At 50.1% G+C, this 27,294-nt stretch overlaps 13 protein-coding genes across 13 annotated transcripts; 6 read left to right on the top strand and 7 right to left on the bottom strand.

Annotated features, from left to right (window-relative positions):
• Nucleotides 1-54: 54 nt before the first annotated feature.
• Nucleotides 55-1,922, top strand: VC83_08773 (uncharacterized protein). Its single transcript, XM_024472316.1, has 6 exons — nt 55-263; nt 322-359; nt 411-426; nt 481-859; nt 906-1,204; nt 1,252-1,922. The coding sequence occupies exons 1-6, from the start codon at nt 99-101 to the stop codon at nt 1,831-1,833; spliced, it is 1,479 nt and encodes a 492-aa protein (XP_024320324.1). The 5' UTR covers nt 55-98; the 3' UTR covers nt 1,834-1,922.
• A 256-nt stretch (nt 1,923-2,178) lies between these two features.
• VC83_08774 (uncharacterized protein) lies at nt 2,179-2,532 on the top strand (the record flags this gene model as incomplete). The annotated part of the gene is made up of 2 exons (XM_024472317.1): nt 2,179-2,283; nt 2,350-2,532. The coding sequence occupies 2 exons, from the start codon at nt 2,179-2,181 to the stop codon at nt 2,530-2,532; spliced, it is 288 nt and encodes a 95-aa protein (XP_024320329.1).
• Nucleotides 2,533-4,672: 2,140 nt separating this feature from the next.
• On the top strand, nt 4,673-5,198 carry VC83_08775 (uncharacterized protein; the record flags this gene model as incomplete). Its single annotated transcript, XM_024472318.1, has 2 exons — nt 4,673-4,911; nt 4,961-5,198. The coding sequence occupies 2 exons, from the start codon at nt 4,673-4,675 to the stop codon at nt 5,196-5,198; spliced, it is 477 nt and encodes a 158-aa protein (XP_024320328.1).
• A 2,285-nt stretch (nt 5,199-7,483) lies between these two features.
• VC83_08776 (uncharacterized protein) lies at nt 7,484-8,603 on the top strand. Its single transcript, XM_024472319.1, has 4 exons — nt 7,484-7,779; nt 7,831-7,927; nt 7,986-8,131; nt 8,207-8,603. Exons 1-4 carry the CDS (start codon nt 7,599-7,601, stop codon nt 8,503-8,505), a joined length of 723 nt encoding a protein of 240 aa, XP_024320351.1. The 5' UTR covers nt 7,484-7,598; the 3' UTR covers nt 8,506-8,603.
• Nucleotides 8,604-8,645: 42 nt separating this feature from the next.
• Nucleotides 8,646-9,919, top strand: GPI11 (Glycosylphosphatidylinositol (GPI) anchor assembly protein). Its single transcript, XM_024472320.1, has 2 exons — nt 8,646-9,206; nt 9,264-9,919. The coding sequence occupies exons 1-2, from the start codon at nt 8,793-8,795 to the stop codon at nt 9,663-9,665; spliced, it is 816 nt and encodes a 271-aa protein (XP_024320327.1). The 5' UTR covers nt 8,646-8,792; the 3' UTR covers nt 9,666-9,919.
• On the bottom strand, nt 9,916-11,874 carry TUB4 (gamma-tubulin). Its single transcript, XM_024472321.1, has 5 exons — nt 11,713-11,874; nt 11,617-11,657; nt 11,368-11,534; nt 10,841-11,317; nt 9,916-10,783 (listed from the first exon to the last, which is right to left on the bottom strand). The coding sequence occupies exons 1-5, from the start codon at nt 11,718-11,720 to the stop codon at nt 10,100-10,102; spliced, it is 1,377 nt and encodes a 458-aa protein (XP_024320352.1). The 5' UTR covers nt 11,721-11,874; the 3' UTR covers nt 9,916-10,099.
• Nucleotides 11,875-11,919: 45 nt separating this feature from the next.
• VC83_08779 (uncharacterized protein) lies at nt 11,920-13,529 on the bottom strand. Its single transcript, XM_024472322.1, has 5 exons — nt 13,222-13,529; nt 12,985-13,172; nt 12,755-12,934; nt 12,597-12,701; nt 11,920-12,547 (listed from the first exon to the last, which is right to left on the bottom strand). Exons 1-5 carry the CDS (start codon nt 13,256-13,258, stop codon nt 12,071-12,073), a joined length of 987 nt encoding a protein of 328 aa, XP_024320330.1. The 5' UTR covers nt 13,259-13,529; the 3' UTR covers nt 11,920-12,070.
• Nucleotides 13,530-13,754: 225 nt separating this feature from the next.
• Nucleotides 13,755-15,198, bottom strand: VC83_08780 (uncharacterized protein). The gene is made up of 3 exons (XM_024472323.1): nt 15,134-15,198; nt 14,840-15,056; nt 13,755-14,783 (listed from the first exon to the last, which is right to left on the bottom strand). The coding sequence occupies exons 2-3, from the start codon at nt 14,976-14,978 to the stop codon at nt 13,912-13,914; spliced, it is 1,011 nt and encodes a 336-aa protein (XP_024320398.1). The 5' UTR covers nt 14,979-15,056; nt 15,134-15,198; the 3' UTR covers nt 13,755-13,911.
• On the bottom strand, nt 15,199-16,250 carry RPL22 (60S ribosomal protein L22). Its single transcript, XM_024472324.1, has 3 exons — nt 16,186-16,250; nt 15,825-16,060; nt 15,199-15,761 (listed from the first exon to the last, which is right to left on the bottom strand). The coding sequence occupies exons 1-3, from the start codon at nt 16,198-16,200 to the stop codon at nt 15,635-15,637; spliced, it is 378 nt and encodes a 125-aa protein (XP_024320399.1). The 5' UTR covers nt 16,201-16,250; the 3' UTR covers nt 15,199-15,634.
• Nucleotides 16,251-16,435: 185 nt separating this feature from the next.
• On the top strand, nt 16,436-20,998 carry VC83_08782 (uncharacterized protein). Its single transcript, XM_024472325.1, has one exon. The coding sequence runs from the start codon at nt 17,286-17,288 to the stop codon at nt 20,262-20,264; it is 2,979 nt and encodes a 992-aa protein (XP_024320313.1). The 5' UTR covers nt 16,436-17,285; the 3' UTR covers nt 20,265-20,998.
• Nucleotides 20,999-21,037: 39 nt separating this feature from the next.
• On the bottom strand, nt 21,038-22,163 carry PMP3 (plasma membrane proteolipid Pmp3). Its single transcript, XM_024472326.1, has 2 exons — nt 21,830-22,163; nt 21,038-21,757 (listed from the first exon to the last, which is right to left on the bottom strand). Exons 1-2 carry the CDS (start codon nt 22,051-22,053, stop codon nt 21,736-21,738), a joined length of 246 nt encoding a protein of 81 aa, XP_024320384.1. The 5' UTR covers nt 22,054-22,163; the 3' UTR covers nt 21,038-21,735.
• A 507-nt stretch (nt 22,164-22,670) lies between these two features.
• VC83_08784 (uncharacterized protein) lies at nt 22,671-23,793 on the bottom strand. Its single transcript, XM_024472327.1, has one exon. The coding sequence runs from the start codon at nt 23,578-23,580 to the stop codon at nt 22,744-22,746; it is 837 nt and encodes a 278-aa protein (XP_024320397.1). The 5' UTR covers nt 23,581-23,793; the 3' UTR covers nt 22,671-22,743.
• A 364-nt stretch (nt 23,794-24,157) lies between these two features.
• On the bottom strand, nt 24,158-25,912 carry VC83_08785 (uncharacterized protein). The gene is made up of 4 exons (XM_024472328.1): nt 25,732-25,912; nt 25,655-25,678; nt 25,413-25,592; nt 24,158-25,351 (listed from the first exon to the last, which is right to left on the bottom strand). The coding sequence occupies exons 3-4, from the start codon at nt 25,575-25,577 to the stop codon at nt 24,161-24,163; spliced, it is 1,356 nt and encodes a 451-aa protein (XP_024320375.1). The 5' UTR covers nt 25,578-25,592; nt 25,655-25,678; nt 25,732-25,912; the 3' UTR covers nt 24,158-24,160.
• Between the last annotated feature and the right edge of the window lie 1,382 nt (nt 25,913-27,294).

Here is a 27,294-nt window from a genome sequence, read left to right on the forward strand (position 1 = left end):
CCTCATGCCCGCCCACCCCTCTGAGCTTTATCACTCTCGTATAATACCTGAATCCTTGCACATTACTACAACTCATCATAACGTGAAGAATAGCCGATATGAGTGACCAAGAGGAGAAGCCGTCGACACTTGGTGATATCCGTAATCCCCCTCATATCTGCGTTATTGGTGCCGGTATATCTGGGCTACGAGCTGCGGATGTACTGCTCCAAAAGGGCTTTAAGGTGACGATACTAGAGGCGAGGGATCGGATTGGTGGGAGAGTAGGTTTATGCACTGATGGCCAGGTGTTCTTGTAGCAAGGGCTGACGATGCTTGCAGATATGCCAGAGTGATAAACTGGGATATACTGTGGATATGTATGTGGCACTTATAAATCGCTGATTGACAAAGAGCTAACGATTTTCAAGTGGACCAAATTGGATTGCAAGCTGCTTCCTTTCTACTCCCGTCGTACAAGTCTAACAGCGGATTTTATAGCACGCCACTGGTGACAAACACCCAATCCGTGATCTGGCAATAGAAACAAACACGCCCCTACACCACTGGAACAACAAGCAAAACATCTTCACGTCTGATGGGGACCTTCTTCCAGCCGAGAAGTCCGCTGAACTCTCAACATTGCTATGGGAGATTATCGAAGAAGCGTTTGCATACAGCGGGAAGAATGGGAAATCGATACCAGAATCCGCAAGTCTGTACGACTTCATTGAATCTAATGTCAAGGAGAACCTTCCAGACCGACTCGAGGACCAGAAGCTCATATTGAGCATGAGTGAAATGTGGGGTGCCTATGTCGGCCACCCTGTCACGAAGCAGAGTCTGCGGTTTTCTTGGATGGAACAGTGTTGTAGCGGAGGTAAGTCATACGGTCTCTTCGAGTTGGCGGTGCCTGACTCTTTCAGATGAGACGTTCATTGAAACGACATACGAGGCCATCTTGGACAGGATAGCCAAGTTGCCCCGGGAGAAGGCAGATCTTCGGCTTGGAGCGAGGGTAATGAAAGTTGTAACGCCGACGGACCGATTCTCTGGCGAGACAAAGGTGGTGACCACGAAGGGGGATGTTCTCCAGTTTGATGAGATTATCGTGACTGTACCACTTGGATGCCTGAAGGGCGTCAAAGAGAGAGGCTTTTATCCACGCTTGCCGCAGAGGATAAGTGATGCAATGGACAATATTTCCATTGGTCACCTCGAAAAGGTTTGCACGCCTTCCATTCGTCTTCTCACTCACTGACATATTTGCAGGTGTACATTACATTTCCTTCCGCATTCTGGACTGTAAACCAGGAAGATAACTTCGCGAGCTACACCAACTGGCTCTCACCCAAATACGCACCAGAGACGAACCGCAAGTGCTGGCCACAAGAAATCTGGAACCTCGCTGCTTTCTCGCCCGAAAACCGGCGCCCGACACTACTCTTCTACCTCTATGGCGACTGTTCAAAACACATCGTCACACTTGCGCACGAAAGGTCCACGGAGGAGCACTATGCTCTACTAGACGCCTTTTTTCTCCCCTACTATTCGCTGCTCCCCAACTTCTCGGCCGACGACGAGAATTGCAAGCCCAAGGCGATTCTGAGCACCGAGTGGCAGCTGGATGAACTGGCTGGGTATGGAAGCTACTGTAATTTCCAGGTGGGGATCAAGGACGCCGATGAGGATGTCAAGGCAATTAGACATGGGGTCCCCGAGAGGAGATTGTGGTTTGCTGGGGAGCATACTGCGCCGTTTGAGGAGCTGGGGACGGCTGCGGGAGCGTATATGAGTGGCGAGGCTGTGGCGTTGAGGATTTTTGACCAGTATTCGCAGGAGAGAGAGAAATAAAAATAAAAAAAGTTGGCAGGATATGAAGTTGGTTAAACTTAAATATTCACATCTAGAAATTATATACCGCATGTTCACAAATGCAAGTTATGGCTTCAAAGCAAAAATCCTCCATAATCACAAGCAGCTTGCTAAGTTGGCTAACACCAGATATTATCCCTCCTCCAACCGCCCCTTCAATACACCGCACCCATTCACAGGGCCGGCCTAGTAGGACACGACACATGCAGCGTCTGATACTCCGTCCAACACCCCGGACACTTCCCATCACACTCCGTTACCGTCGACACCCCCGAGCAATCACACCCCATCGTCAGCGTCTCAAGATAAACACAATCCGGTACCATGCACCCCGAAATGCTCGGACAAGCCGGCGGCACCGTCGACGTGATGACCGCGCACGGTGGAGGCGGAGGCGTAGTCGGACAGCCCGTTGCCATAGCTACTGCTGTAGGTATGATACACCCTGGACAGCAGCCAGTGGCCTCATAGACGGTGGGAACTATAGATGGACAGCCACAGGGTTGGGTCTCCTGGATGGCGATTGCGGGACAGGCGATTATGGGACACGATTGGTGGGGGTTGCAGGTTGCGGGGGTGGTGGTGCTGGTTATTGTGAGGCATTTGGTGGGGGGTCCCGCGGTGGAAGCTGTGGCGGTGGGGTGTGTGGTTGTTGGGCATTGGGTTACGGTTGTGTAGACTGTGACTGGGGGGTTTAGAGCGGTGATGGGGGTGAGGAGGAGGCTGTGAGGAGGGATGTTTTGTTAGATGACTGTTTAATCTTGATTTGAGAGGAGCACTCACGCTATGGCAAGGCAAAGTGCTGAGGAGAGGCTGAGACGTGATAGCGCCATTGCCTTGGATGGAGAATCTGAAGTCGTGGCTGCGTAGTAATCTTGAAGATCTGATATCACTTTGGGTCAACAAACAAATAGGACGAGAAATGAGAACAAGCAAGACTCTTATATCTTAGCCAAGCCCCCGAGGACCATACCCCTCCCTCGTATTGCGCTCGTCACACGCGCCGCCGACATTGCGGGCTGAGAGCCTTCATACGAGGATCCAAGATACCAAGCCAAAATAATGGGAAAGGACCGGCCATGGCTCAAATGAAGTATCCTGGTTGGGGGCCACCTACATACAGTAGTGCCGTTTTTATAAGAAAAGCAGGCTAAAAGCTCGTACCCCCATTCCTCTGCACACTGGCGTTACATTAAGCATAAGAGCAAACTACTGAGTAGAAGCCTAAATTCTTTTCCATGGGACCAAGAGAGTCCCGTTACTTCTGTGGTATAGGTCCTGTAGCATGGTTATAATTTCGTGAGATCAGATTAAGTCCAGATACCGGTACCACTATGTTTGCAAAAAAAAAACATCCTGTTACTGCCCTTTCTAGGAAATAAGGATTCCCATATTGCCAATGTATCGATGCGTTCCCGCATCTTGGCTTTGACACGGCTCGGCGGTGCATCCATTGGCTGGCTTACAGGCTGGCTTACAGGTAGGCTGCGCACTGGGTACTCACGAGTCGAGTAGTAGAATTTTTACTCACCCAGCTGAGTTACTCACTCATGTCCCGAGTATTGTTGAATGAGGATTACTCACTTGCTGAGTACCTAGTATGGGTCTTGGCAACTCAGTTATATCACGTGTTTGATTAGCCATTACTTATGTTAAAAACGGGGCGCGACTTCATTGATCAAGACGCCATAACTCCATAACTCCATAACTCCATTCCCATATTGTTGATGTCCTATTCCACACTATAACCTTTGGCCTTTAGGTACCAGGTTACCAGAAGGTTGCCAGAACTCAATTCCTGGGTGAGACACATTTCCATCGATTAAGCCCACAGCTCCATGATTAAAACATCATATCCCGCAAACGCCGAACCAATATCATATCCTTTGCCTGAATTGTCACTCTCTTCGCATAAATAGCGAGAAGGTTTATCACTATAACTGTTAGTATGTCCCTGTCACTATGTTTAAACATCATACTCTCAAATTCTCGAATGAGGAAGCATTCAGCAGCTTCCTGAAGAGCTAGGATAGCAGATTGCTGGAAGCGAAGATTGGACTTGAAGTCTTCTGCAATTTCCCTAACAAGACGTTGGAATGGGAGCTTTGGGATAATTAGGCTAGTATTGAGTTGCTGTCTTCTGATATCGCGGAGAGCCTTGGTGCCTATATGTTTATTAGAGAGTTCTGGTAATCCTCTGGTAATCCTCTGGTAATCCTCTTACCAGACTTTGCGCGGCGCGTGGCCTTCTGAGCATGATTGTTGCTAGCTTGAGATGAGCGAACTGGAGCTTTTCTTGCTGTGCCCACGGCCTTTTCCTTTCCCTTTCCACCAAGCCCAGAGCCAGCTCGTAATCCAAGTGGCATCCTTGGTGCTGTGCCACTAGTTGATCTCCTAGCAGTTTGCTTGGTACGAGCCATTTGCTAATATCAAGGTGAGTTAGTGAAGTAAACACAAGACAAAGAAGTAGATCAAAAGATATGTGTACTTACAGTGAGTTTGTAGGAAGAATATTGCAGAAGAAGAGTATAGAAAAGAGGTAGAGGTTGAAAGGTATGTGTTTTATATGAAGGTGCATGTTGTGGTGTTGCTTTTGGAACAATAATTCTTTGTAGGTGAATATTCCTTCACGAATATTTTTATTTGCAACTTTAAAATAACCACGACCTTAGAACCACCTTCCTTGGTTACTCCCTCCAATCTACACATTCTTCTTCCCTTTTGCGCCTTCACCTCTTCACTAGGACTTCAAGTAAGTTTATTATCTTGATTCTATAGCCAGAACTTCTGGCGATCTTCTGCTAATCACGTGTTTAGTATGGCGAAACGCAAGGCACCTGAAGAACTCTCCACTAATGTGAATACTATCAAAGCTCACCACCGCGTCTCCAACCTTACTGAATATGAGAAGGCTGTTCACTTAGCACTCAAGGCTGACCATGCTGATCTGAGCTACTACTTAAAGAAGTTATATAAGTCTGCAAAGTATATCGCTGCCTCTACTGAAGACAAGACATGTCTACAGAATGAATTGAAGGTTGAGCGTATTCGTGTTCGGTAAGTTCCTACTGGTAATCTCTGGTAGCCTCAATCTAACTATAAACAGGACTGAGAAGGGTACCCATGCATCTTGCATTGCGAATCAGAAAGTCAAGAATATTAGCGCCTCTTCTTCTCCACAAGCCCCACCATCTACTCCGCCCAAACAACTTCTGTCTGAGCTTGCTGCATTTGAGGGTATCTCAAGTATTCCAATCGATGACAATCATAACAGCGAATGGGAGGATACTGAGGTTGAAGACGATTTGGAGTTGGAGCTTATGTTACAGCGCGAGATATTTTAAATGACGAGGCTGTTCTACCAGATGAGCTTTCCGATGAAGAGATCACTAGCACCCAGGCTCTCTTAACTCAAGCGCACATTGATGTATGCTACCTCATAATCTGGTAATCTTCTGGCGATACTAATAGTTGATAGGCCCATGAAGAGTCCAATTTCCGCAAGTGGCAACATTTCTGGGATAGCTGTATCCACTCATATACGAGAAAGGCTGGAAAGCTGAGAAAGAAGCCTGAGCGTCTCTTTGAGTATATGCCGTGGATTGATGTAGAGGAAGGGTACGTCTCTGATCATCCTAGCAATCTTCTGGCAATACTAATTGTTTATTATAGCACTTTTCATGAGGTTATCCCACCACATAAATATTTCTGTTTGTACGAGCAGGCAGTTTGGAAAGTGGGCCTAATTACCAGGACCTGTGCAGTGGTACCCAAAGTCTTACAATCTTGTCGACAATGGATGGTTGCAAATATCCACTCATAGTTCTAGCTTCAAAGAGGCGTTCTTACTTGTCTACTCTAAGAAGTTTGATAAGGAAAAGTGGGCTAAGGTATCAGCTGCACAGGATATGTTGTTCCTGGAGCTAGAGTAGAGGAGAACTTGAGTTGCTAAAGTTATAGCGCTGGAGTACCTTTCGCGTTGGAAAACCAGGTATTTAAGTACTTCATCGTAGCCAGACTTCTGGTAACCTTCTGATAATCGAGCAATTTGCCAAATGCCATCTCAATACTCAGAGTTGTTTGATTCTGACAGTATTCTCAGACTCTTTTCCGTCTTCTCAACGACTATCCTCATTAAATCAAGTCTGTAAGGACACAGGGCACCCAGCTCACAGTAATAGCATATGAGAGTGCGAGTCAGAGGCTAAACGGATGCTATCCTATAGGTCTACTACGAAGGATACAAAAAAGATGAAGAGAGGAACCCCCGTTGGGTCAATCTCCTTAAGTACCCGAAACGGGTCCGACTCAGCTAACCTGCCTTAACTCTTATCATGTGACCGTAACCTGCCCGACTCAGATCCTTTCCATCACTGAGGGACAGGCATCCTTACAAAGTCCCTGCAGGCCTTGAATATATTGGCAAGTTAAACCAATTCGTCAAATGGACTAAGGATACACACGATATATTCATTGAGTGGTGGAAGCTATCACGATGGTATGAACAACACTCAGATCATACTACAAAACTCCTTATGAAGATTGCATGGGATTCAACCAACTGGAGTTCTCAATACTGGAGAAGTTATCACCAAGGAGCAGACCGGCTTTCTGGAGAACCATGTGTTATTTGTACTTATTGTTCGAAGGCCCTTACGCATCCTGCAATCAAGTCTGCTGGCCCAAAGTCTATGGCAACACATCTTGCATCAGACATTTGCAAAAGGAAGTCACAGATTGGAAGGATAGTCTCTATCAAATGCGAATCAATCAAATGCAACCTCAACAAGTAAGGATTACCAGATTATTACCAGAATTATGTAGGTTAATACCTATAATAAGATCATATTCTCACACAAGAGACATTTTATGAACAAGTTCTATACACAGTTATCTTGACTCATAGCTCGTTCCGCTCAGTCGAGGATCCTCATCAAGACCCTATAAATACTTTAGGTATTAGTAGGTCTGGCCGGCCTCATCAAGCAAGGTGGAGGGATGTTCTTAAGCATATATAATAGATAATAGCGTTCTAATAATCTTCTGATAATCATGGTACTTAGATAGAGGAATATACATGATTCGTTCTCACAGCTTACTAGAGATGGCGAGAGTGATGCTAATAGATGTAATACTTTAACTTAACCATAAAACAGTATTAATCGTATGAGGGACTGTTCACATGATGCATAAATCTTACACGTGATAGCCGAGTACTCACCGGGTTTTTACAGAGTAACTGAGTATTGACCTCACTCACCGAGTCGAGTAAAAGGTTCAGCTACTCACCCAGCTGAGTAACCCACTGAGCGAGTGAGCCGAGTATTGAGCGAGTAGTGCGCAGCCTACTTACAGGAGGGGAAGTTTTCGGCTCGTGGTCTGTTCGCAGGTGTCCGTATTTGCACCCCCTGCATGGAAGCATATGCAAGTAATATCCCTATATGAGGACGGAGTGTTTAGGCTAGAGCCATATTGAATGCTGTGAACAGCACATAGCGAACATCGGACAAGATATCAATCTTATACTCGACGAGGATTAGCCGATAACTGTCGAAATAATCACGTGATGAATATCTGGCGGTTTGAGTCTGTGAAGATGCTGGATTGAAAATTATAATATTCTCCATAGAATCGGTCGCCTTCAATAATTTATTTGGAACTATTCTGATTATCATCTGTTTATAACGGATGCCATTCAGAAATCTCTGTCCACCCTACCTTACCAGTCCAACTTAACACCCACCATGTCCGATCCAGTCAAGGACGCGTTCATGGACGCCCAGATCTTCGAAGACCTGCAGACCTCCATTGATGCGGACGCCAAAGTGCGTGAACAGATCAAGACCATCCTCCAGAAGCTTGAGAGACAGGGCCGCTCTGTCCACTCCATCCTCTCTCGCGCCCATTCAACTCCTCCAGCTCAGCGTGAGTTTGTTCTGTTCCCAGCCTGAGATTCAAATGACTGATAACTTGCAGTGCAACCAGTGATCGAAGCCGCTGAGGCAGCCATCAGGAGTGAAGTTGAAAGCGTGAGGGAGCTATCTGAGGTGGCCAGTAAATTCCCGTACTACAAGTATGTATTATCACGTGGTGCGACATGTTCAGGCCGGACGGAGCTGACGGGGCAATAGGTATAATGGCATGTGGACGAAGGATATTCAGAATGTTATCTTTGCAATACTCCTGTGTGGATGGTTGGGTGGCATGGCGACCAAATCCAAACCGGCCGAAGCAGGCAGGCTCCTCACAATCGATGAAGTAGGCGACGTTCTCGGTGGTGAGTTCACCCAGGCATACCGTCGTCTATGCTAAAATTTACTTGATAACTACAGCTTATGCTAATTGCCTCTAGTCCCCGTAAACCTCAAGGTCGACGACTCCTTCCATATCACCATTGAGGAGTACCTCCACTCCCTTATCAGCTTGATTGAGGAGCTCGCGCGCCTTGCGACCAACTCCGTCACGCTGGGCGACTTCGCACGCCCGCTTGCGATCAGCAAGTTTGTCAAAGACTTGTTTGCCGGCTTCCAGCTGCTGAATCTCAAGAATGACTCTCTGAGGCGGAGGAGTGATAGCATTAAATATCAGGTCAAGAAGATTGAGGATGTGGTATATGATCTGTCCTTGAGGGGCCTGGTGCCAAAGGCTTGAGATAGCTAAAAATAGCTAGATGAGACTGGCTGATGAAACTATATAAATAATGCCCAAAATATGAGATTTAGAATGGTTGAAATGCGAAATGTGGTGAGGCAATAATCTGATATCGAATGATGATGTCGAGGCCCACGGTGGACCTACCCCTGCTAGTCGCGCGCCTCGCTTCAACCCGTAACAACGTAGTCGCGGATACCCCTTGACGCAACGACGAGCCTCCTCCAGGAACACCATCATCCGGCATCCCTCATAAAAGCTGCCCTGCCAGGCAATCGCCTTCCGCAATGCCTTCAACAGCACCCCCCACCGCCGTTGCGAAACCCCCACCATCCCCAGCAGCCCCCGCGACGCCCGCCCCAACCTCAACCTCCCTTCCACCAACAACAGCGATCTACAAGCTCAACACGACCCTCTCCCACGTTTATACGCACGTCCACACCCCTCTCCTCCTCTCGACCGTCTTCTTCAGCCTGCCCTGTCTCGTCGCCGACCCTATAACCTCCCTCACCTATGGCGCGGCGGGGCTCGCCCTCATCCAGAGCGCATACTGCGCCATCTGCCTGCAACCCGCCCTCGGTGGCACAGCTACAAAGAAGAAGAAGAAGAAGAAGACAAAAGCCAAGGCTGGACCGCCGGGGATACAAGCCAAGAAGGAGGAGGATAATGGGTGGACCGGTCCTGCGCTTGATATTGCCTACGTACGTGCCCTACCTCCCCAGATATTGAAGTCCATACACTAACAACTCTCCCAACAGCGCCTCGCTTTCTCCCTCATCCTCACAATCCTTTTCGCCGCCCCCGTCTTCCTAGCCGCCATCCTCCTCGGCGCACCACTGACCACGCACCTCCCACACACCACCCTCCTGACCCTCCACATCGCCCTCCTCGCCCTCTTCCCGCTCTTGTACGCCCGCCCCCTGTCATCCAGACACTGGCTTGAGATACTGTCCTTCACCGCGCCGCTGGATGAGGTCTTTGGCGCTGCGGCTGGCACACTGATTGGTTCGTGGCTCGGCGCGATTCCTATCCCGCTGGATTGGGATAGGCCGTGGCAGACGTGGCCGATTACTATTGCGGTGGGCGCGTATGTGGGGTGGGGGATTGGAAGGCAGGCTGGTGTGTTGGTTGCTGGGAGGTGGAGGGGGAAGTGGGACTGAGGAGATGTGGGAAGTCATGAGAAGTGTTGAGAGAAGTTCTCTTACTACAGATGGCGCACACGGGCGTTTGGTCTCACAAGTCTCTGGTATGCCGTCCTTTATAATTTCAAAGGGGGGTACGGAAGAGGTTCGGATTCGGCCCAGAAAAAGCACACAGCAATGTCCACGAGAGCATTTCGATGAGTTGTGGGAAGCCCCGCGGTGTGGGGAGCTTAGAATTTTGTATATATGTAATGCATGGATTGTATTCACCCAAATCACATGAAATGATCATACTAATACGTGAGGCAAGACAAACAAAGTACAGAACATAAACTTTGGTATCATTCCTACCATAGTCGTACCGCTACTCCACTAACGCCTTCCTGGGCGCCATCAGAAATACCCACACCCAACATTTGTATCATGCACCTCACAAATTCCACTACAACAGTTCAAACCCTCTTATCCCCCGCCTCATTCTGCGGCGCCTCCTCACCCATATAATCCGCATCCTCCGCAGCCTCATACTCGGCAATCAAATCTGTCACGACCTCCCTACTCTCATCAAACTCGTCCAAGTTCTCCGCAAACGGCGCCGTCTTCTTATACCCCTCCATAAACGCATTCCGCTTCCTCATCCCATCATACTGCCTCACAATCCGCTTAAACAGCGTCGCGATGCTCGTGTGGTTCGCCAGCATCAGCCCGCTGACTCGGTGCTGCATCTCCACGTACGGCGACCGCTTCGTCAGCGCGACCTGGATGGATGCCGGGCCCCAGGGGATGAAGGTCGCGAGGCGGCGCTCGCGGATGCGGAGGAGCGATTTGTGCACGTCGGTTGGGTCGACCTCGCCTTGGATGACGTTGAGGATGGAGATGTAGCAGGACTTCTTGGAGGGGTTGGTGGAGACCATGCGGTTCTTGGGCTGGAGGAGGCGGCGCATGACGTCAAGGACGGTGGTTTTGCGGACGGTCTTGGCCGCTTCGAGAGAGGTGCCGGTGAATGGCGTGTAGGAGGTCATCAGGAAGTGGCAGCGGGGGGTGGGGATTAGACTGGCGATGATGGAGACGAGGTCGTTGTGCATGTATCCTGGGTATCGTAGGGGTGTTGTGGATGCGGACATAACTGTGGAGACCTGTTTGACGTTATTACTTTGATGCCTTCAACAAAAATAAGAATTACGTGGGCATACCAGTTGGTTGGTCTGCTGGAAGGAGGGCTCCTGGACGTGAAGCCTATCCGCAGCAATCCTCGAGAGCGCTCCGTTATCAAGGACAACCACCGAGTCCGCATTCTGCGTAAGCCGCCTCATTGCCAACAAGCTGTTGTATGGGTGGACAACAACATCTCCGGCGTTCGTTGTATCCGGGAAAACACTGTACGTCTGTATGATCTTCTTTGGGAACCGGTCATTCAGTCTTTCTAACAGGAACGATCCGAGACCTGAGCCCGTTCCACCAGCGATTGAGTGCAGCATCATGAAGCCCTCGAGCGAGTCGCTTCCGTCGGCCTCGCGGTCAATCATTTCCATGATGTCTTCGTGCACCGACTCTCCGGTTTGGTATCCATCACCCCAGTTGTTCGCAGCTCCGACGCCGTCCTTTCCAACGAAGAAGTTCTCGGGGTTGTATATGTTTTTGTAGGGTCCAGATTGAATGCCGGCGATAACCTAGGGGTGTCAGTATGTAGCATTCTCTATAGCCGTAATCCTAGACGTACTCGAGGTTCTAAATCGATCAGGATCGCTCGGGGGATGTATCGTGTGTCGTCGGACTGGTAGAAGAAGACGTCCTTGCGATCGCCGCCTTCCGTCGCAAAGTCCTCGAGGTTTCCATCCTGGCTAATACCATGTTCCTGGCAAAGTTGCTGCCAAAACTGGCTTCCAACTATATATCATTAGTATCCTGAGGAGCATTGCCCGCCTGGAGCAAGTCGATTTATGGGACCAAGTAAGAGCGCTGGACATACTGCTGTTGCCGCACTGGCCCGCCTGGACTGTAATGATTTCTCTAGATTCAAAAGTCAGGAACACAGTCGTTGAACTCAGGTGAGCGGGATATTTACCTAGGCATTATTACAGCATTGGGCGCATTCGTGGTGCTGGTGTTGGGGGTGAGGTCAATAAAAGCTAGGGAGACGCGTTTCGTGGGGTTGTTTCGCTTCGTGTCGCGATTGGCACTTTATTATCGCGGCCCAAGCCAAGCGTTTCTCAACGTCATTCTGAAAGGCTTTGGGTCTCAATTTTAATCGCAAAATATAACCTTATGGAGTGGTGGAATCACATTATTTCATTCGTAATATATGTTCTATAAAGTAGTGCTTATATTGCACTACGAGGACGGCGCTGCCAGCACTGTTCCTCGGCGGCATATTTCATGTGAAACAGACAATCATAAATTCTAAGTAGCTGTATGCTCTCCAGCTACGAGGAAGACTTTCCCGTTGTGACCTCCTCGGGGTGTATCCGCATCTCCTCCGGCTTGATGGAGTATCCAAACCTGAGCCTGAATATAAATCCGAATACCGATACCAATAAATTCACCCACGCCAGGTTATGATAATCCCTTAGACTCACCCAGTCCAGGGGTTTCTTCTCATCGTAACCGTCAACCACCCCCAAATACTTCTTTGGATCATCTGTTATGACCCCATCAACGCCCTTGCTTATACTCCACTTCATCCACTTCTCTTCGTTGACAGTCCACAGGAACACAGGGCGGTTTAATGCCTTGCAGTCTGCCAAAAACTGGTCTCCCCACGGCCCAACCATGATCTTTTGGAGCATGTTAAACGACACATTGGGAACCTTCAAAAATTGGCGCGCATATGATATGCTGAAACCAATATGCGTGATTGGAAATCCAGGTAGGTATTTTGAGCAAAGCGGCAAGAACTCAGTCTATACGTGGTCAGTACCTGGATTATCAAGCATTCAGGTAGTTACTTACTGCCCAGCATCCGAGCACTATCCTCTCTTTCCACGGCGTTGATGGTTTTGCTTGGGCGATTGTTTCGCTGATCAACCGCATCAGGTCGTCTGAATCGTTGTCTAACTGTTCAAGCTTGTTAAATACACGGTGGTTTCAAAATACCAGGGGATAATTACCTTGAGGTCGAGAAGGACCCATATATGCTGCAGCCCGGGGCTCGTAACATAGTTTAGTAGATCCAGGAGGCGAGGCATGGACTGCTTCGGCTCGGCCACTGTACGAAGTGTCTTAATGTACGACCACTCGCAGTCAATAATCTTCTTGTCCAGGCCAAAGCAGCGCTTAAGAGTTTTGTCCTAGAGGTTCATTAGCCCAGCTCATAAAGTCATGGTAGAAGGACACAAACATGCGAGAGTACCACCACACCGTCCTTTGTTAAGTGAACATCGGTTTCAATGGCATCGGCGCCGACCTTGACAACACCCTCGAAGGCGGCCATAGAGTTCTCAGGGAAGGCTGCCTTGTAGCCCCGATGGCCGATAGCCTGCGGTCTTCGCTTGCCATCGGCATTTTCCCTGGCAATCGTAAAATTAGCTGTATTTTCATCAGCTGAGGCTGGAGAAGATGTAGGCAGCGAACGAACGGTGGGGTGCAATGGTTCTCCCAGCAGTGGCGTCCATTGCTGCTCTGTGGTATCCAATTTCCAGATGCGACGAGGTAGATAAAATCAAATAGAAGCCGTTACTTCTAATATGAGATGCTGTAGTTCACAGCAATGATTATAGCTCCACTTTCCACGTTGTTGGGGATATATATGTATATCAGCGTGATGACATCAGAAGGGCTGCAATGGTATTCAGCTCAAATGCCAACGACTAGGATTCTACAAATTGCCGACCCCAAACTAGAAAGTGGGCACTTTACACATCAATGTAATTCAGTACTTCGGTTTGCCCCTTCTGTGGAGAACAAAGGGAAAGGGCATCCCGTCGTTCACCGGGGTGACGATCGCGGTTTGGGCTCGGCTGGCTCTTCGTGTTGTATAACCGGCGGCTCCGACTATTCGCTGCTCGCCCATGAGGTAAGATTCATCGCCCTATTGGCTAGCTATAGCAAGGTTATTTGGCTCTCCCCATGCTTATGATCCTTCATGTGCTGATGCCCCACTATGCCGCAGGTATGTGCCCAGAGGCTGGCGATACTATTAACATTGCATGTAAGCTTCAAATAGTGGACATTAGAGGTAAACTTTATAGACAGAGCATCCGCAAAATTTCTATTCCCTCTAAATTCCAGACGCCAAGTCCCCCATTCATCTAGATAGACGGACCCTTCAATTCAAAGCCCTCATAACCCCCTCAAAAGCCACCAGCGCCATCGCATTCGCCGGGAACGCGCGCAGAAAGCACGGCAGGAACCCCCTCCAGTAGCCCCTCCACCCATTCTCTCTATAAACTGCCACCGCCGCGCTCCTCCAGTTATGGAACTTCCTCACACCATCATTCAATCCGCCTCCCAGCGGATCAGTCATTACGCGCTGCTTCACCACATCACTTGGGTAACTCGTGCACCAAAAGACCTGCGCGCTCAACCCTCCGGCCCAGAAATTAATCGCTGGCGTGCTCAGGCTCGTATTCTCGGTCAATTTTCTCGTGAAGATATCGTAGCTGCCCCACCAGCAGAAGAAGAAGCTGCGGAAGAGTACTGTGGCCGTAAGACCGTGGTAGAGACCTGGGACACCGTGGAAGCGGTAGATCTTCTGGATCGCGTCGACGGGCCCTTTGTACAGTCGCTCTGCCTTATTAGAGGAGTACTGGACTTGTAGACGCGCTTTGATATGTTCCACCGGCGCAGCGATGAAGCTGACAGTTGACCCAGCCATGACACCGGCGATAGCGTGGCCGATAACGGGGAGCTTATGGGGCTTCTGTTCATGTCCGATTGGGAGCGCCGCGAAGGAGGAGGGTGTGGCAGCAAGAGGAGGCGTGAACACGTTCTGGTGTAGGAATTTCCGGTAGAATGTGAGGGAGCCGAGCATGACGCTGTCCATGAACATCCATCCTATCAATGGGGGCGTGGCGCCCTTATAGAGGCCCACGACGCCTTCGTTGCGGATCGTTTGCATGAGGCATTGTAGGGGCCCGTTGAACTGGGATGACTTCGAGGTTTGGAGGCGGACTTTGATCGTATCGAAGGGGTGGCCGACTGCGCGCGAGATGTCAGTGTCTTGTCCTCGGTTTAGCTCTTCATGGGAAGCTTACCTGCAAGCTTCGTGATCCCAGAGAAGACGCCAGCGAGGAAGCCCTTGTAATTTTGCTGTTTTGGCGAAGCACTGCTTTTATCTGGCGCCCCTGCGCTCTGCAATTTCAGGCCATTCCGGCTCACTGGTTCTGCGGACATCGACTTGACGACCTAATCGCACATCATCTAGCTCTCCGGGTGGCTGGCGTTATCTGGATTATGCAGTGTTGGCGATAACTGGACAAATTAGTCCTCCAATCCATAAGTGGACGGCCGTTACAGCTTCTTCGCCATAGATCAGGCAGCTAACGTACAGTAAATGGAGACTATGGCGGGTTTATTTCGTGATACAATATGGGAGTCACTGATGGAGATATTTCGGATGTCGGAGCTCAATCGCTATCGATTATTAGCCGGCGGGCGATCTTCAGGGTTCTACAAACCCCGTCAGCCTTTCCAATGGAACATTTGCTGCAAGGCACATATCTCAAAATTATAGATGGCTCATAGACGCTCAGATCTGAAGTATATAAAAGCGTTTAAATATCGTTAAGACCGGGACAATGTCACTTGGGCGATTGGTAAGTGTAGAGGGATAATACGGCATTTTCTCACTGGTTATCAAGACGACACCGCGAGCAATATCGGCCAATTGATGGGATTAGAGCGCAATGGACATTCGGTCATGGATATCACAGACAGGCATTGCAAAGAGAAAGATATGTAACGGTAGAAGTGCATTTGGCTAGCTAGAATTAACTACTACCAGGCAGCTTGCTTCCACTGCATTGTGTGTCCGAAGGAGAGCAGAAAATCTACTCCTCATCATCCTCAGCCTCGTCGTTGACGACGTTGAAGAAGCGGAGCTCGTAAACACCCTTGGAGGTGGAAACGACACGGAGCCAGTCACGGAGCTGCTGCTTCTTGAGGAACTTCTTGGTACTGTAACGGAATCAGTATGTGTTGCTCGACCGTGGCTACGACAGCCAGTAGAGAAATACTCACAGGTACTTGAGGTATCTTCCGGAGAACTCCTGGTGGGCGATGACCTCGATCTTGCCCTCACCCTGCTGGGAGATCTGGATGGTGTCGCCGAGGTTTCCGGTACGGCCGTCAACCTTGATCTTGTCCTGGAGGAACTTCTCGAAGGCAGAGACATCGAAGATCTTGTCAGACGCCGGCTGGGAGGCGTTGATGATGAACTTCTTGGTGATCTTGGCCTGCTTGCCCTTCGCGGATTTCTGTATAAAAAATAGTCTTAGCCTACTGTATCACGCCGCAGCGACATCGTGCCTTGAAGGCCATGAGGCCAGGAAGGATGATGAAGCCTAGCCAACAGCAAAGCAGTTCCGGGACATAAACGTACGGTGTTAGGAGCCATTTTGAATGTTGACTGGTGGTCGCAAAGAAGTATAATCCTACGCCTTGTCGATTGTCGATGAAGATCCAGGTAAAATAGTCTGTCGCGATCAAATCAGAGGATTGTGGGTGCCAAGAGTTTTGGCGCTATCCACTTTTGTGTTAGCACGGCAATAGGGCTTTACGGAACAACATTTAGGCAGGGCCGCCTTGGCAAATATTACAACTTTATCAAATCACGTGAATTCAGCTGATCGCAGGTGATTAACAAGGTTGATATATTGTTTTTGTATTAAGTAGAAGGATATTAAGAGCTGCTATAGACAAAAACAAAAGGCAAAAGAGAATCAAGTTGCTTGGGACTTGAACCCCGAAACCAGACGAACTGAGTTTCCAAGTCACACGCACTCGCGTGACAACTGCCAGGCGTTGATACTTACCAACTGAGCCATACCTCCCTGGCAGGACTTACTGGAGGGGCGCTTAATGGCAGCCATGTAGCCGCATTAGACGTGTTTGCTTCTGGGTGAGTCTCTCAAAGGGAAAAGGGAATGTTGACAAACTGAAATCGACATCACGTGATTACAGAACCTGATTAAGATATGAGAGTTCTGTAAAACGTTGGAATTCACCACGGGCCAGACTGCACTCCCTTGCTTCAACCTCAACGTTCAACGCCTTTCACAACAACACAAAGGAACCGAGCCGTAACTGAAGTATGTAGACCCTTTTTACTTCGGACTATATTCGACGGCATACAACACACCTATTGTCAAATACTTCAAGAGAACAAACAGTTGGAGCCTCGTGGGCATGTTGAGTGAGATCGAAACTACAGCCGTGTAACCTCACCTCGACAGCCTTACACACTACACCTCAACCGCGACAGTAGCACTTGACCTGCTGTCAATACGACATCACAACTCTTTGTGCCTGTTTTCACTTCCTCCAACACTTCACACCCTCAAACTTCCCTGATTAACCTTCATACTTTTTTCGGACCACCACCTTCTTCACACAAATCACCTTGGTGGCTAATCAACCAAAGCTCATTCTACCCACTGTCACCTCTCAAACAGTTTACCTCTCGACACTACATCACCAGCCATGGTGCGAAAGCGTATCGTCGCCAAACCTGCGAACCCTCCGCCATTTGCCCCTACTTCTGACCAGGATGCTCAGATCGAAGCCTTGGCTACCTTCTTAGATACTGGCAGTCCTCTAAGCGAACCTATTCAATCGACAGGCCCTCCAGCAATAATGCCAACATTCGTCTACCAAGGTTTACCCCAGGGTGGTTACAATGTGCGATCTAACGAGGAGCGTGGCGGAAGCCAAAACTTGGTATATCGTTTTCAGAACACCGAGCAAGATATGAAGACTATTTTGCGCGAGCTCGACGAAGAAGAAGAACGCTTGTGGAAGATAATCGATTTGAAGAAGGCTCCTGTGCTAGTGAGTAAATTTAAGCAAGCGGAGGGATTCGAGAGGCATTACAGCCAGTTTCGCGATTCCGAGGTCCTGAACGATCTAAACGAGAGCATTGGTGCACTTACAGGCCATATCTCCACTGACGAACAAATCAAACTTCATGCCAAGTTGCAGAGCATTACGGAACAATTGAAAGCCACGCCTCTAAATACCCAAGTCTATTTAACCCACCCAGACGGCTCGCCCAATGAAAATGCATTTGAACAAGAAGCGGCTGTACAGAAGATGCTGCAGGAAATTTCTGATCTTAATACGAATATTAAGCTCTGGGCGAACACGGATAACAAAACCAAAGAACTGGCGAACGATGCCCAAGAGCTGGCAGAGGAGGCTAAAGAACCAGTGAGAGAGAAGAGTGACGAAGTTGAATGGGACACCAAAAACGCCATCCCCAAGACTAAACCTCTTATAATCCGCTCTGGTCAGAGCTATGAGTCGATATCGATGCCACCCATGGACACGCAGGGTCCAGAGTTAACTGCAGATACTAATCATAGCTCTCCACATACCAGAGATGCTACCAGAGATGCTATGTCGGCACCCGAACCCGATGTGAAAACCGAACTCGAAGTGAAAAGTGAGAGGGAACAACCTGCGATTCAGGACTTCGGAACGACTGGAGGTGAAAACATAATCGCTGCTGATTGGGCACATTTACCCACCGCCAAACCCGTCATGTATGCCGATGTTTCCCATTCCAAAAAGAACATCGACCTCTGGGTTGCCTTCTGGAGCGGCGACAAAAGTACTTGGGACCCATTGCACGAGTATTTGATCGGATTCCCAAAGTCAGCACGCGATGGCATATGGGAAGAACGAATGAACTGGCTTAGAAAGGGCACATGTGATCCGGCTTTACCAGATGTATGGGTTCCCAAACCATTGGATAAAGCAGCACGCTCCGCTGGAAGACAGATAGACAAGGTTGACTTGTCTCTAATCAAGGAGCTGATCGATAAACAGAACATGAAAACGGCAGTTGATAGCGAGCAACTCTTCAAGAAGCTCGAGGCGCTCCAGAAACCGTCTCAACTTTGGGGCAACGTGGACATCCCCCGCCAGAAAGCCGTTCGTAATGCCCCCGCCCAAAAAATCAACGTCCGCGCTGCTATCCCAGTTACTCAGGGCCCATTGGGTTTTGCTCGAGATTTCCACGACCCAACAAGACACGAGCGCCAGCTAGCGCAACATGACGTTGTGCAGCGCGAGGATCAGATACAGAAGCGCTCGGATCACCTGCACGAGATTGGTAGCTCGCTGCTAGACCTCGAGATGCAGCGACATGAGGCCCAAATCGTGTTGAAGCGGCGCGAGAAGCGTCAACGGGAGCTCGCGGAGCTGCTACACAAGCGCGAACAGAACCTGAAGAACCGCGAGCTGGAGTGGGAGAAGCACCAGAACCAGCGACAGGGCACCGAAGGGCTGCTGAAGCAGCGTGAGGAGCATTTGCACAAGCGCGAGAAGCAGCAACAGGAGATCGATGGGCTGCTACAGAAGCTTGAGGAGAAGTTACAGGAGCGTGAGTTCCAGTTGGCGGAGCGTGAGCACAGTGTGCAAAACCGCCAGGTCGAGTGGGAGAAGCACCAAGAGCCACAGCGGGAGATTGAGAGGCTGTTGCAACAGCGCCTGGAGCAATTACAGAAGCGTGAATGCCAACTGCAGACTCGTGGGAGCCTGCTACAGACTCGTGAAGATCAGTCGCTAAAACGCGAGGACCAGCAGTTGACCCGCGACACACTGTTGCAGCGCCACGAGGCTGATATAGAAGCTAGAATAGCCACAACGAAGCAGCAAGCTACGGAGATGCAGGAAAAGTTGACGCAGCTGACCAATGCTCGCGAAAAGCTGACGAGGGATACCGCGAAGCAAAATGGTGATATAGGTAAGCGCACCCAGCTAGTCGGGAAACGAGAGGCGGCAGTGGCGTCTCGCGAAAAATGCTTGGAGAAGCTCAGGATGAGTCTACACAAGCAGTATAAGGTGTTAATGGATGAATCGGAAAAGGCCTGTGTCGATTGGGGCGGGTCATCAACAGGGGACTGGCCGAGTGTGCTCGAGCTGGCGGTGCAGGTCAAGATGTACGTCGAAGCCAAGGTTTTGCAATGGAACCAAAATGAAACCGAATTGGCGGATCTTAATAAGATGGCGGTGGAGATCGAGGAGGAGGCCAAGAGGGTGATTTTCGGAGGCAGAAAGATTAAGCTCGCAGATGTTAAGAAGGTGGCCGCAGTTCTCACGGCGAATGACGAGAGGGATGCTGTAGTCCTTATAGAGGCGAAGAACAAATTCACCGGTATTCAGGAGTGGAACAGACGTCACGGGAATATTCCTGCTGCCACTTCAGCGGAGGACAACGAGCCCACCGCATGGAGCATATTTACGACCGAGCAGCCCCTAGCCTCCACTCTTTTCGATGGCTGCTCCGGTAAATGGGGATGCGTATGTGCGACGTGTCGCGAGCGGGACAATATCTGGAACGTCCACATGCAAGCTTCTGACAAGAACTGTGGCGCGAAGGTCTCCGATTCTCGTGCTGGGAGTTCCTCCGGGGAGTGCAGATGCACATGGGGAGCATGTAAGTGGTGTACGAGCTAAGAAGCTCGCCGCTTCATCTTCAACCAAAAATTGGCCAAGCAAAGGATATGAGAAACCCCCCTTCTTCAGCAAGAATGATACCGCGGCGGGTTGGTGATGCGAATCTGTCGAAGGACGCAAACAGCGAACTGACGAGGACGAAACCGAGCGGCTTCCATATGGCACCCTCAAGAGCTCGAGAATACCGAACCGACGAAGACGTGGCCTAGGAAGCTTGAACGGCACCGTAATAGCTCGAGCACATTCATATAATCTTCTCTTTCTCACGCCCTTGCACGTAACATCTCTGATTTTTTATTTTGCTTCGCAACGACGAAACGAATGCATTCCACGGCCTCTTCTCTTTCCCCAGGCGTCACCAGCAGCGCGGCGTACCATCCCCAAGCACGAGATAACGGGGTACCTTTTGTGAACACCCAGTCACAGATTCCTTCTTCGTCTTCTTCACTCGGCGTCGGGGCGGTGGCACGGTACAACATTTCCATGGGCGACGGAAGGACGGAATGGGCCGGATGGCGTTGCACACCTACATGGTTTCTTAGCTAGTTTTGCGCACAGCATTTGTCCATAAGGCGGGAAGGATGAATTGAAGTTCTCTCCATCTGATTCTGCGATCTCGGCCGGCCTGTCAGCTAGGCGGGTAAGTGATCGTGCATTGTGCTGTAACTTATACCGCTGTAACCCGTAAACCATTAAACCCCTTATCCATGCCGCGGATCCATAGAAGGATGAATTAGCCTCCCCCCCCCCCCTCCCTTCCCTCTCTCCCGATCCTGCCATCTCGGTATTTAAACGGTCCAGACCAGCCCAGCCGGTAGACCACAAGGCTGCAGAAATGCGCAAGCCACAAGCCGGTAAAACATCCCTGTCCATGTCGTCCCCTCCCATCTCCACCCGGTCGCACTACAGGGTATCCACAACCCCCACCATCAGCCTTAGTAGAGCAGTGAGTTAGGTATCCCATCCCATCCCTTCCGTTGCAATAAGACACAAACCACGTAGCTCCCCGTCTAGACCAATGCACATCAAATGGGGGCACAGAAACGGAATGGAATGGGGGAATCATCATGTATTAAAATTTCTCAACTATCAACCACCAGAGCTCCCCATCTGACTCCCCCACATCCACCATCCACACCCCGATGTTTGTGTGTAACAACGACCCCTTATAGCGCAGCGCAAATACCAGCGTCCGTAGACTACCGAGACGACCCGTTCGCACTGTTCGGCGCCCCCGACAAGTTCCAGTACCGCGCATTACGTCAGGCTGGGCTGGGCATTACGTCGTATCCTTCAGCCGCAGCGCAGGGGTGCGCGCTGGCTGGATGGGATGTAGGCCAAGCTTTTCCGGGATAGAAAGGAGCCGCGCAGGGGTGGTGGTAGAGTCGGGTCGGAGCGCGAAGTGATGCGATGCGGCGAGTCTCGGGTGCGAGAAGAAGAAGGAGGGAGGGTGCTGCGGGGGGTGACGCGCTTAGTATTTCAAGATGATGTACCTGTGGGATCGTTGTTAGGTGACTGTGCTGTGCTTACGAGGCGCATGGGAATTGAACGGGGGAGGGACGTACAAGGCGTGGATGATTCCGGGGATGTAACCGAGGATGGTGAGAAGGATGTTGATGAGGAAGTCGGCGCCGCAGCCGCGCTCGAGGAAGACGCCGACGGGAGGGAGGAAGATGGCGAGGATGATCTTGCAGATGTCGCTGGGGGGGTGATATGTTAGTAGTTCTGGGTGAAGAGCTGGTGAATTGAAGCTGGAGGGGGGGTGGTGGTACCTAGCAGTGAAAGCCATTTCGAAGTTCGAAGGTTTTGTGTGAATTAAGGGTTGCTAGTGTTTTGGTTGATTGATGAAGTGTTTATTACTTTATTAGTTGCTGAAGCTCTTGTGAATAGTTTTGTTTGTGATTGTCTTGGGAGAAGAGAAGTAGGAGGGGGCGGGGCAAAGGTCTTTTATAAGTAACTTGGGCGTCGGCGTAACAGTCCGTCAGTCCGTCAGTCCGTAGTCCGTCAGTCCGTAGTCCGTCAGCCCGTAGTCCGTCAGTCCGTAGTCCGTCAGTCCGTAGTCCGTCGGCACCAGTCGATCGGCACCAGTCGATCGGCACATGCCAAATCTGTTGAAGGGGGGGGTTGGGGGGGTTGGGGGGGGTTGGGGGGTGGGGGGGGTGGGATGGGTGGGTGCGAGGTGGCGAGGAGTAAACGTCACCGCTTGGAGGGCTGAGTGATGCGTTATGACGTCATTACATTTGGTGGCTGTTATATATAAATATAAAAATTAAAATTAAAATTAATAAAGAGTCGTGTCCCGAAACCCCCGAAACACCAGCTTACCCAACTTAACTGCAATAACTTAAGCCCGCAGCCTCCACCAAATTGAGCTCCATCTCCGCCCTACGTCCCCGCCCATCTACCCACCCACCACCCATCTACCCACCCATCACCCATCACCCATCACCCATCATCACCCATCATCACCCATCACCCATCACCCATCACCCTCAAACCCTTCAACGTCCTCCCTGTCATCGTCAAAATCACAAACGTCCTCCCACTCCCCCACGTCTACCCCCTCGCTCTCCCTCATCTGCTGCACCCGCTCCCACATCTCGCCCTGCCAACCTGTCCGCGTATACCAGACGTCGTCCATCTTGTATAGTGCGTGTTTGGCGTCCCACGTATGCCGCAGGGCGAGGAGCCAGCGTTGCATGGGGCAGTGGGGGATCATGAGGGTATCGATGTATGCAAGACGGGCGAGGTGGGCGAGGTGGGCGGTTTCTGTAGGTAGCCTTTTTGCCTTTGTCTCTTCATCACCTTGCTCGCCTAAAGTGTCGTTCTGGTCGAAATCTGAGAACTGATCAATATCCCGGCGCACCGACGCATCGCTTCTCTGTTCGCGCCTAAGCTTCACTCCCTCACTTAAGCTTGTCCGCTCTAGGTCTTTGTGGGCTTCGGGTTCTGTTGTGCTTTGTCGAAGGATGCTGGGTTTGGTCTTCATTTTCTTATGGTTCGGGTTGCTGTCGAGTTGGTCAACTTGGTCGAGTTGGTCGAGTTGGTCGAGTTGGTCGAGTTGGTCGAGTTGGTCGAGTTGGTCGAGTTGGTCGAGTTGGTCGAGTTGGTCGAGTTGGTCGAGTTGGTCGAGTTGGTCGAGTTGGTCGAGTTGGTCGAGTTGGTCGAGTTGGTCGAGTTGGTCGAGTTGGTCGACTTGGTCGACTTGGTCGACTTGGTCGAGTTGGTCGAGTTGGTCGACTTGGTCGACTTGGTCGAGTTGGTCGACTTGGTCGACTTGGTCGTCGTTGTCGCAGCTGCGCTTGGAGATGCCCATGATGGTTTCAAGCGATGCTATGCAGACCTTTGGTGAGTATCTTCTCCATCTATATATATTCGCAACATATATCCGTTTGATAAATGCAAGCAAAACTTTGGTCGAGGTCGAGGCCTTATGCACGATCCTGAATACAACCTTGCGAACATAGTCAGGACAAGTCCGCTGCCACTCCAAACACTGGGGGAAGCTCAGGCACAAGCGCACAACGTGACTGGAATGTTGCTGGATGGGCTGATGTTTCATTCTACTACTGAGGACTAACAAATTAACCTTTCCCGCCATCCCGAATCTCCTGACTACTACCACGCTTAGAAGAAGGAGCGTTCCTTATAGACTATCTATCATACAACAAGGAAGGAATGCCCATCCACCGCCAGAGCATTGCACAAGGAAAGAACACCCTACCCCACCAGCCATAACATTCGTAAGGGAAGAACACCAACTCCCAAGGAAAGAACGACCCTTGATCCACCCACCCCACCCCTCCCTACACCCGTCTAGTCCTCTTCCTCCCTCTCTCCTCCCCCCCCCATCACCCCCCCCATCATCCCCCCAAACCCTCATCCCCTTCTTCCTACTAACCTCCCCCGCAAAACCCCCCCAATACCCTCGCATTCCTCCACAGCGCTTCCGCTCTACTGGCAACCCATTTTTCGCGAGCGGCAACGAGACGCTCGCGCTCGGCGAGGGAGGCGAAGTAGTCGCGGATGTCGTGGCGGACTTGGGTGGATGTTGTGGAGGGGCGGGGGCGGAGGAGGGGGGCGGGAGTCGTGGCGTCGAGACTGCGATTTCCATTTCCATCCTCATTGCTGTCATCACCATTGTCTTTCTCCTGGCCACTGTTGGTGTTGGCTTCGTCTTCCTCGGCCACCTCTACTCCATCAACACTATTACCCCCATTCCCCTCATACCCACTATCGCCATCCCCCCCATTATACCCCCTCTCCCCAGCATCACTACCAAAGTTCGGAATGCTTTCCATCCACGGGGTGGGCATTTCAACATCAGGTCCAATCTCACCCACAGTTGTCGCGTTTGTATTGGTAAAGACAGGGTCTTCTGCGTCATTCTTATGGTTCTCTTCGTCCACGCAGGCTTCGTACTCAGCGAACCGCTTCCAGAGGTCGATTTTGACTTCTAGACTGATGTCGCGGCGGCGGATGAGGGATTGGACGACTTTCTTGTAGTCTTTTGGCAGGGAGGGTTTCGTGGTTGCTTCATGGCTGTTGGATGTGGGTGATGGATTTGAGGGCGTGTTTTGCTGGCGGGGGACTTTCATTGTGGGTGCTTGTGTCTTTTGGTGGTCGAAGTCGTCGGATGAATTTGGAAAAGGTGAAGGGAGGGGGTTTGTTGGTATATGTACGGCATGGGCTGTTTGACATCTAATGCTGGTGGCCGGGTATGGACCCGGTGGGCAGTTTGCCCACAGCAGCCACCAACTCCCCCAAGAGAGCAGGGACGCTCTCCTGTTCCGTCTGGAGACGGCGCAGCGACGACTGAATTTGCTGCCCAGAGTCAGCACCGAAACAACACAAGGGGAAGGGGGTCTACTCATGGCAAGCCCCGACTCGAGGGCAGCCCGAGTGGCGCGTGCCTCCTCATAGAGGTCACACTCCACCTCGGAGCGGAACTTTGGCATGCTCTGGGCGGCCAGGAGGGCCACCCGATTTGCCTCGGTGGCGGCGGCGGCGACATCGGCAGGAATGAGGGGGGTGGCCTCTTCGGCGGCGCGGAGGGCCGCAAACTCTTCCCCAAGGAACCAGGGCAGCTTTCACCAAAGTCAGCAACGGCCAACCAAACCAAGCACTGAACCCCACAAGAAAACCTACCGTGACGCAAGGCGAGTGCTGCGCCATGCAGTACCCACACTCTGAACTGGTCGGGGACCAGACGCAGTCGTGGGACTGGATTCCACGGGCTTTGGCCTGAAGGCAGCACAGACAGAGCATGCGGAAGGCAACCGTAAGGGCCCCGGAGGGGGTGGGAACCGGCATCTTCAATTTTGGAATCTGCGATTCCGTCAGCCAAGCCCAAGTGATCACCAGCGCGCCAACACGCTCCCATCACCTACTCATTCATGTGGATTGTGGATATACTACACAATCAGTTAGTAAACCATCAAGAAATGGACGGGGAGTGGCCACTTACTGGTCTCGGAGGTGTCATACTGACATTCGTTGCACTCAGTTTGCTATCAAACTCAAGAGCAAACTTAGAAATCTCCTCCTCAAACCTACAAGTCACCATACATATCTTGGCTTATCACACCAACAACAGAAGCAATACTACTCAACGATTGCTGCAAACTCTTCTACTACATCTGTTTATGCTACATACATCACGGCATATCATTTGGACACTCATTGAACAAGTTATTAAGAAAATCTCCTCCTTAAGGGGGTGGGTCAATACTACCACATGGCATATCTCTACCAACTAGAGGCCTAGGAACATGAACGATAGCTCTAGAAGCTTCTACAACCCTCTATGATTCATTACACGTCATCGCTCCTTAGTTACCCACAAGATTGGTTAAGTTATGACATAATTTGTCTATAGGTACTCTGACCTTGGACCTCCTTTTCACTTCCTATAGGCTAGGAACCCAAGAGATGGTTCTATGGGATTCTCTTACGTCGACTACAGTTACCAAGCCTGCTAATCATGGAAAGTCTTGGAAAATGAGAGAACTACACTCCTTTAGCATAAATAGGATTGCCCTTTCCTTAAGAAAGGGCAAGCAGACAATACAGTAAATTGACTATCACATACTTCCACGTCTTTTCCAAGCTTCCAAGCATTCATCTTGTTACTCCTTGTTTCTGAAAAGTCAGTGAGGTGTTAACCTCTGACTTACCCCTGAGTTCCCAGATGTCATACTGACATTCGTTGCACTCAGTTTGCTATCAAACTCAAGAGCAAACTTAGAAATCTCCTCCTCAAATCTACAAGTCACCATACATATCTTGGCTTATCACACCAACAACAGAAGCAATACTACTCAACGATTGCTGCAAACTCTTCTACTACATCTGTTTATGCTACATACATCACGGCATATCATTTGGACACTCATTGAACAAGTTATTAAGAAAATCTCCTCCTTAAGGGGGTGGGCCAATACTACCACATGGCATATCTCTACCAACTAGAGGCCTAGGAACATGAACGATAGCTCTAGAAGCTTCTACAACCCTCTATGATTCATTACACGTCATCGCTCCTTAGTTACCCACAAGATTGGTTAAGTTATGACATAATTTGTCTATAGGTACTCTGACCTTGGACCTCCTTTTCACTTCCTATAGGCTAGGAACCCAAGAGATGGTTCTATGGGATTCTCTTACGTTCACTACATGATTAGCAAGCTAGTTGTGGGTCGCACTTGATTTCTAATACATTTACCAAGCCTGGTTAGTCATGGAAAGTCATGGAAAATGAGAGAACTACACTCCTTTGGCATAAATAGGATTGCCCTTTCCTTAAGAAAGGGCAAGCAGGCAATACAGTAAATCGACTAGCACATACTTCTACGTCTTTTCCAAGCTTCCAAGCATTGATCTTGTTATTCTCTGTTTTTGAAAAGTCAGTGAGGTGCTAACCTCTGACTTACCCCTGAGTTCTCAGACTCAACATTTGTTGCAACTTGTCTAAACCACTTCACCACATCATACACCTGATTGCTGCGTTGTGGAATAGTCTAAGCTACAA

The sequence above is a fragment of the Pseudogymnoascus destructans genome (assembly GCF_001641265.1).
Source record: "Pseudogymnoascus destructans isolate 20631-21 unplaced genomic scaffold scaffold_27, whole genome shotgun sequence".
Classification (NCBI taxonomy): Eukaryota; Fungi; Ascomycota; class Leotiomycetes; order Thelebolales; family Thelebolaceae; genus Pseudogymnoascus; species Pseudogymnoascus destructans.

What these genes read in the sequence shown, in the direction of transcription:
- VC83_08779 (XM_024472322.1), bottom strand. Translation starts at nt 13,258, where the DNA reads ATGGACGCCACTGCTGGGAGAACCATTGCACCCCACC. An exon ending in GAGAACCATTGCACCCCACC is followed by an intron (nt 13,173 to 13,221) that starts GTTCGTTCGCTG and finishes ATGAAAATACAG; the next exon opens with CTAATTTTACGATTGCCAGG. An exon ending in TAGTGCTCGGATGCTGGGCA is followed by an intron (nt 12,548 to 12,596) that starts GTAAGTAACTAC and finishes GACCACGTATAG; the next exon opens with ACTGAGTTCTTGCCGCTTTG.
- TUB4 (XM_024472321.1), bottom strand. An exon ending in GGGCCAGTGCGGCAACAGCA is followed by an intron (nt 11,535 to 11,616) that starts GTATGTCCAGCG and finishes AATGATATATAG; the next exon opens with TTGGAAGCCAGTTTTGGCAG. An exon ending in TGATCGATTTAGAACCTCGA is followed by an intron (nt 11,318 to 11,367) that starts GTACGTCTAGGA and finishes TGACACCCCTAG; the next exon opens with GTTATCGCCGGCATTCAATC.
- GPI11 (XM_024472320.1), top strand. Translation starts at nt 8,793, where the DNA reads ATGCCTTCAACAGCACCCCCCACCGCCGTTGCGAAACCCCCACCATCC. An exon ending in CTGCGCTTGATATTGCCTAC is followed by an intron (nt 9,207 to 9,263) that starts GTACGTGCCCTA and finishes CTCTCCCAACAG; the next exon opens with CGCCTCGCTTTCTCCCTCAT.
- VC83_08784 (XM_024472327.1), bottom strand. Translation starts at nt 23,580, where the DNA reads ATGGGCATCTCCAAGCGCAGCTGCGACAACGACGACCAAGTCGACCAA.
- VC83_08773 (XM_024472316.1), top strand. Translation starts at nt 99, where the DNA reads ATGAGTGACCAAGAGGAGAAGCCGTCGACACTTGGTGATATCCGTAAT. An exon ending in GGGATCGGATTGGTGGGAGA is followed by an intron (nt 264 to 321) that starts GTAGGTTTATGC and finishes CGATGCTTGCAG; the next exon opens with ATATGCCAGAGTGATAAACT. An exon ending in CCATTGGTCACCTCGAAAAG is followed by an intron (nt 1,205 to 1,251) that starts GTTTGCACGCCT and finishes ACATATTTGCAG; the next exon opens with GTGTACATTACATTTCCTTC.
- PMP3 (XM_024472326.1), bottom strand. Translation starts at nt 22,053, where the DNA reads ATGGCTTTCACTGCTAGGTACCACCACCCCCCCTCCAGCTTCAATTCA. An exon ending in CCCGGAATCATCCACGCCTT is followed by an intron (nt 21,758 to 21,829) that starts GTACGTCCCTCC and finishes ACGATCCCACAG; the next exon opens with GTACATCATCTTGAAATACT.
- VC83_08780 (XM_024472323.1), bottom strand. Translation starts at nt 14,978, where the DNA reads ATGTCCGCAGAACCAGTGAGCCGGAATGGCCTGAAATTGCAGAGCGCA. An exon ending in TGGGATCACGAAGCTTGCAG is followed by an intron (nt 14,784 to 14,839) that starts GTAAGCTTCCCA and finishes TCTCGCGCGCAG; the next exon opens with TCGGCCACCCCTTCGATACG.
- VC83_08776 (XM_024472319.1), top strand. Translation starts at nt 7,599, where the DNA reads ATGTCCGATCCAGTCAAGGACGCGTTCATGGACGCCCAGATCTTCGAA. An exon ending in AGTAAATTCCCGTACTACAA is followed by an intron (nt 7,928 to 7,985) that starts GTATGTATTATC and finishes ACGGGGCAATAG; the next exon opens with GTATAATGGCATGTGGACGA. An exon ending in AGTAGGCGACGTTCTCGGTG is followed by an intron (nt 8,132 to 8,206) that starts GTGAGTTCACCC and finishes AATTGCCTCTAG; the next exon opens with TCCCCGTAAACCTCAAGGTC.
- VC83_08782 (XM_024472325.1), top strand. Translation starts at nt 17,286, where the DNA reads ATGGTGCGAAAGCGTATCGTCGCCAAACCTGCGAACCCTCCGCCATTT.
- VC83_08785 (XM_024472328.1), bottom strand. Translation starts at nt 25,577, where the DNA reads ATGCCGGTTCCCACCCCCTCCGGGGCCCTTACGGTTGCCTTCCGCATG. An exon ending in AGCACTCGCCTTGCGTCACG is followed by an intron (nt 25,352 to 25,412) that starts GTAGGTTTTCTT and finishes CTTTGGTGAAAG; the next exon opens with CTGCCCTGGTTCCTTGGGGA.
- RPL22 (XM_024472324.1), bottom strand. An exon ending in GGAAGATACCTCAAGTACCT is followed by an intron (nt 15,762 to 15,824) that starts GTGAGTATTTCT and finishes ATTCCGTTACAG; the next exon opens with TACCAAGAAGTTCCTCAAGA.